Raw genomic sequence first — 5,960 nt, forward strand, 5'->3', positions numbered from 1 at the left:
AAACGTTGGGACTTCCGACGGTCGGAACTTCCGACGTGTGCAGGTAAACAACCAGCCAGCACCGCTTCAGGTGTCGGGACTTCCGACGGTCGAAACTTCTGACGTACGTCAGGAGTTCCGATGTGCGCAGACAGCCGACCAGCAGAACCACTGATGCCGGGACTCCCGGCTTGGGTCGTGACTTCTGACTGTCGGGAGTTTCGACTCACATCGAGACTTTCGACGTTCACAGTCACCGCGTAGGTTAAGTGACTGGGAGTCAGAACTTCCGGCATGAGTCGTGACTTCTGACGATCAGGAGTTCTACCTTACGTTGGGACTTTCGACACCAACAGTCACAAAAAAATCTACGTGCTCGTGGAGTGCTAGAGTGTCTCTCTTTTGATTTTATTTTTATGCTTGAGCACTCTATCTTTCTCAGACCAACTAAGTTTGCATCCCTCTTTATAGTGCGGCGGATCCTAAACTCAAAAATAAAAATAAAACCTTTGGAGAGCATTTTGAGTTCGTCCGTCTTTACAACTTCAAGAATTGAGGGATACTATTTCATCTTTATCAACTCTTTAAATCTTTCATGGGACTAATAGCTGCGACATATCTCATTAAGATCACATTAGTCTCTAATTTGGATGTCATCAATACACCAAAACCCACATAGGGGGCAAATGCACTTTCAGACATCCTACAATAGAGGGAATTATAGGGAGTTTTACCAGTGCTTAGCTGAGCATGATCCGGCTTTAGCCAAGGCATTAACAATTGATGCTGCAGATAATAGTCTTTTGGTGTCTTCCGACATATACAAAGACATCATTAAATGTTTTGCAGATGAGATTTTGCATTCCATCCTTGAGGACATAGGGCAAGATGTATTTTGCTTGCTAGTTGATGAGTCTAGAGATGTCTCTTGTAAGGAGAAAATGGTTGTGGTGCTGAGATATGTTGATAGGTGTGGAGTTGTGAAGGAGAGCTTTGTTGGGCTTGTTCATGTGAAGGATACAACTTCTGCAAACCTCAAGTCATCTATTGATTCTCTATTTGCTAGGTTCAAGCTGAGCATAAAGCAAGTGAGAGGCCAAGGATATGCTAGTGCTAGCAATATGCGAGGTGAGTTCAATGGCTTAAAATCATTGGTCATGAGAGAAAATAGTAGTGCATATTATGTCCATTTCTTTGCTCATCAACTTCAACTAGTGGTTGTAGCTGTTGCTAGAAAGCATACAGGCATTGCAGAATTTTTTAGCAAGATTTCTACCTTGTTGAATGTGGTGGGTGGATCTTCAAAGAGAAGGGACATGATTAGAGACATCAATCTCAAAGAAGTTAGTAAGGCCTTAGGTCGTGGGTTACTTGAAACTGGGATAGGATTGAATCAAGAATAATGTCTTCAAAGACCTGGAGATACTCGTTGAAGTTCTCACTATAAATCTCTTAGAAGTCTAGTTAACTTGTTCCAAACAATTATCAAAGTGTTGGAATTTGTGGAAAATGAGGACAAGGATGGAAAGGCAAGGGGCGTTCTTGTGTACTTCCAGTCTTTTGAATTTGTCTTTTATTTGCATCTCATGTTGAACATTTTGACTATCACAAATGTCTTGTCAAATGCATTGCAACTGAAAGATCAAGATATTGTGAATGTTGTTAATTGTGTGAGGTCAACTAGAAGCCATTTGGATAAGGTTAGAAGAGATGGATTGGAGCAAATACTTGGAGAAGTGTATGCATTTTGTGATGAACATGATATTTTCAAGCTAGAAATGGATGAGCCTTACATTGATCCAACTAGGCCAAGAAAAAAATCTAGAATTACCAACGAGCATCATTTTCAAGTTGATTGTTTTAATGAAGTCTTTGATTGGTTGCTAGAAGAGCTTGATAGTCGCTTCAATGAGACTACCTCTCAATTCCTAGTATGTTCAGCTGCATTCAACCCAAGAGATTCATTTCATGATTTCAACGTGGATAGTTTGATAAGCCTAGCTAAGCTATACCCAAGTGACTTTGATTCCGTGCAATTGAGAGATATGAATTCTGAACTTTTTCTTTATATTGGTGATGTGCGACAGGATGATAGATTTCTTAACATACAAACAATTGATGAGCTTTTCAAAAAAAAAATGGTGGACATAAAAAAATATCTTACCTATCTGCTGACCTGCTCTCCCGGGCCGGCCGGACGCCGGTCTGGCTGGCACCAGTGCGCGGTGCGGCGCGCCTGGACAAGGCCGACAGGCGCCAGCTGTGATGTGCAAGCATACGATCCCCGTGTCTTCCTTCCGCTCCATCTACGGAGTAGGAGTACTCCGTATTCGAATCGAAAGCAGCACGGGCGCACCTTAAATGCTGCAGCGGTACTACCGTTACAGCAGACGGGAGAATGGCCTTTTCGTTTGAACTTAACGGCTGTATTTTTCTCTCGTAGCAAAACAGTTTTAATCGATTTATCAGTCGACTTCAGGGCCGACGGACGTTGCAGTACTGGTGGTAGGCAGGCAGCAGTGCGTAGGAGCGGTACATGCATGCACCGAGCATGATGATCTGCTCCGGTGCCATGTCCCGTTGCTCCTTCGATGCCGACGTACCTGTCCCGTGATGATGCCAACGTGGCTGTCCAGTACTGCAGGTGTTTGATTGGGGTGGTTCTATTTCTATTGTATTGGACGTGGCAGCACGCCAGCACAGCAGAATGGTGCGCCATGGTTCCACGTTATCGCTCCTTAAGTCCTTATAACGAAACTAGCACGGCTACGTTTGTTTGTTACTAGTATTTTAGCAATTCTAGATTTTTATTATAGGATTTGAAAGGAGCAGAATAACATCTCACTTTAACACTCCAGGAATCCTCGGTCTCCCAGGGTTTCGGCCACTGTTCAACACTGTAGTTGATGTGACGATCTTTTCTTCTTCTTCTTCTACCTCTTTTCCCCCTTTTTCCTCCGTTAAAACTTGTTCGTGTATAGAAAAAATCGATGCGGCGTAGCGTGTCCATCGTTCGTGCTAGTACTCTATTCAACCATGGTGTAACTACCACTCCTCAGTCGCACAACACAATTGCAATGCAATCAATGCTGGTGATCGTTTGTTTAAACATTCGTCGAACATTCTAGATATCTACTGGTTTATTTATCATATAATTCATCATGCAGTTTAAAGATCTAGGAGTTGACCATTACAGTTCCATCTGTTCACAATTTCTCATGTCTAATACTTAGGGCCTGTTTGGCATGGCTGACTCCTCTGAAAATAACTCCGGTTCTGGCTAATCTGAAAAAGCAGCTCCTCTGGAGGAGCTGAAGCCGTTCTGGAAAACGTTTGGCAAAACGGTTCCTTCGCATTAGACGACGTAAACCCACAGCAAGGAGCCGCGTGAAGCTCGTTTTTGAGGCTTCTCCTGCGCAGGCAAAAAATAGCTCCAGCTCTTGACCAGCTCCCCATGCGGAGTCATTTCCAAAATAGGCGTTTGGCACAGCTCCTATAGGAGCCAGAGTTAAAGCCCCTGCAGAAGCCCAGCCAAAGAGGCTCTTAATCGAGTACTACCCTAACCACAAACATGCCATCAAAATTTTACACTGCGTTGGAGACATGTAATTGATATTATTATCTATTCTATATATGCTAGTATTAGCCTTTACGTGCACGTTTGCACCTAGTCTTCGTGATTTCGTCTGCCTTTTAATATGTCACCACCTGGCGTGCAAATTTGCACGTCATACTCTATTTTGTTTAGTTCGCGAAATTTGGATTTTGGGGCTACTGTAGTACCTTCGTTTTTATTTGGCAAATAGTGTCCAAACATTGACTAATTAGGCTTAAAACGTTCGTCTCGCAATTTCCCACCAAACTGTGCAATTAGTTTTTCTTTTGGTCTACATTTAATGCTCCATGCACGGGCCGCAAACATTCGATGTGACAGGTACTGTAGCAACTTTTTGGATTTTGGGGTCCAACTAAACAAGGGCTTATTGATGGGCTTTACTGTGTACTTTTAAATAACCATGAGCCGTCCGTTTATTTCGATCGGACGGTCACGATCAATTATTACCATCTAGAGGTAATAGATGAAATATATATTTTTTATTTTTTATTTTATAAAATAGGATAAAGAAGAGAAGTTTTAGATATAAAAAATATTTTTTTCTAGATTTGTTTGATGCATGCGTGATCTCACTGATATAGTAAATCCTTTTTAGTTTATAACTTTGTACTTGATATATTTTAATTATCATATAATTCTGTATGTAACTTTATACACTTGATTTTGCATGTGGTTGGATTTGAATGTGTACGTGATTAGCCTGTGTATGTAGTTAGCCTATGTAGCGTGTGTGTACGCGCACCTAACGACTAGCGTGTACATGGTTGGGTGTGTGTGGTTAGCGTGTGCATGCATGCTAGTTGAGTGGTTAGCATGTGTGTTCGTGTACATGGTCTGCGTGTGTGTACGTGGCTAGTGTGTACGTGCATGTTTTTTTTTCTATACCATATAATGTAATGTCTTGTATTATATACTATATCATAGAAATGTCAAAAAAAAAAATACTATCACAGGAAATTGCTCTCAAAGACACTACGTAAAAACGTTTTTAGCAACGGAATGAATTTTTTTTAGGGACGGGCTGGTGATAGAGCCGCCCCTACAAATAGTTGCCAAATGAGCCGCTCTTACAAATGAATTTGTAGGGGCGGCTGGTGTTATCAGCCGCCCCTACAAATGGCTCGATTTGTAGGGGCGGCTGGATATCCAGCCACCCTATAAATTGATATTGTAGGGGCGGCTCAACAATAAAGTGTCTCTATAAATGAACGCCGAATATTAAAAAGTAAGCACTAAAATTCAAATTTTGTAAACGACCTCGGATGAAGAAATAATAAAAATGAAAGTTGTAGATCTCAAAAAGTTATGAAACTTTGTAGTTGACGACCTTTTCAATTGAGATCATTTACTACTTGAAAATACTGTTTGAAATTAGTATTCCCGTTTTGTCCTCTAATTCGGAGCCAATTCTTAAAACTGGTCTAGTTTTCACATACGAACTCCGGTTTCGACGTTCCATATATCAAAATCGATCAGAAAAAAATTTCGGATCCGTCCATCCCCGGCACCGCCGGGGTCGAAGAATTTTAAATTGGTCAAAAACTGGTCACAAGATCATCTTTTCATGGTCACAAGCTTTTTGTCGATTTTGAGCACGTCTTCTGAAAATTCCACAGACCACGTCTTTCACTTGTTTGATCTCATATTTTCTGTGGTTACTTCTTTTGTGCTCCTAAGTAAAGAAAAAATATCAAAAAAAATAAAATGAAAAGGTCGAAATTTCCCAAAAAACAACGACAGCAAAAAAAAAATAAAAAAAAGAGGGGCAAAAGAGGAACAATATCTAGAGGAGCATATAGAGAAGGCCAAACATTATTTTGGAACACTAATTGATTTTAGATGAAAAAATCATGAACATAGAAGTTGCAGAACTTATCAAGATCTACAACTTTTATTTTGGTCATTTTTCATCCGATAAAGTGGTAATAACATTGTTCACAAAATTTACATATCTCTCTTATAGTTTCATAAACAATAAGAGGGATATATAACATTTGTGAACAATGTTACTACCACTATGTCGGATGAATAAATGATCAAAATAGAAGTTGTAGATCTCGGAAAGTTATGAAACTCTACAGTTGACAACTTTTTAATTTGAAATAATCTTGTCAAGGAAAATTACGTTTGAATTTCTAAAATTTGAAATTTAAATTTTGTAAACGACCTCGGATGGAGAAACAACCAAAATAAAAGTTGTAGATCTCGATAAGTTATGAAACTTTGTAGTTGACAACTTTTTAATTTGAAATCATCTTGTCAAGAAAAACTACATTTGAATTTTCAAAATTTTGAAATTTGAATTTTTTAAGCGACCTCGGATGGACAAACAGTAAAAATGAAAGTTGTAGATCTTGAAAAGTTA

The 5,960-nt window shown here is 39.9% G+C and overlaps 1 protein-coding gene across 1 annotated transcript; it reads left to right on the forward strand.

Annotated features, from left to right (window-relative positions):
* Positions 1-665: 665 nt before the first annotated feature.
* Positions 666-1,382, forward strand: LOC136526516 (uncharacterized). The gene has a single exon (XM_066519161.1). It carries the CDS (start codon positions 666-668, stop codon positions 1,380-1,382), a length of 717 nt encoding a protein of 238 aa, XP_066375258.1.
* Positions 1,383-5,960: the final 4,578 nt, after the last annotated feature.

Source organism: Miscanthus floridulus, chromosome 19 (assembly GCF_019320115.1).
Source record: "Miscanthus floridulus cultivar M001 chromosome 19, ASM1932011v1, whole genome shotgun sequence".
NCBI classification, from domain to species: domain Eukaryota; kingdom Viridiplantae; phylum Streptophyta; class Magnoliopsida; order Poales; family Poaceae; genus Miscanthus; species Miscanthus floridulus.

Excerpts from the sequence above, each read along its gene's own strand:
- LOC136526516 (XM_066519161.1), top strand. The coding sequence starts at position 666 with ATGCACTTTCAGACATCCTACAATAGAGGGAATTATAGGGAGTTTTAC.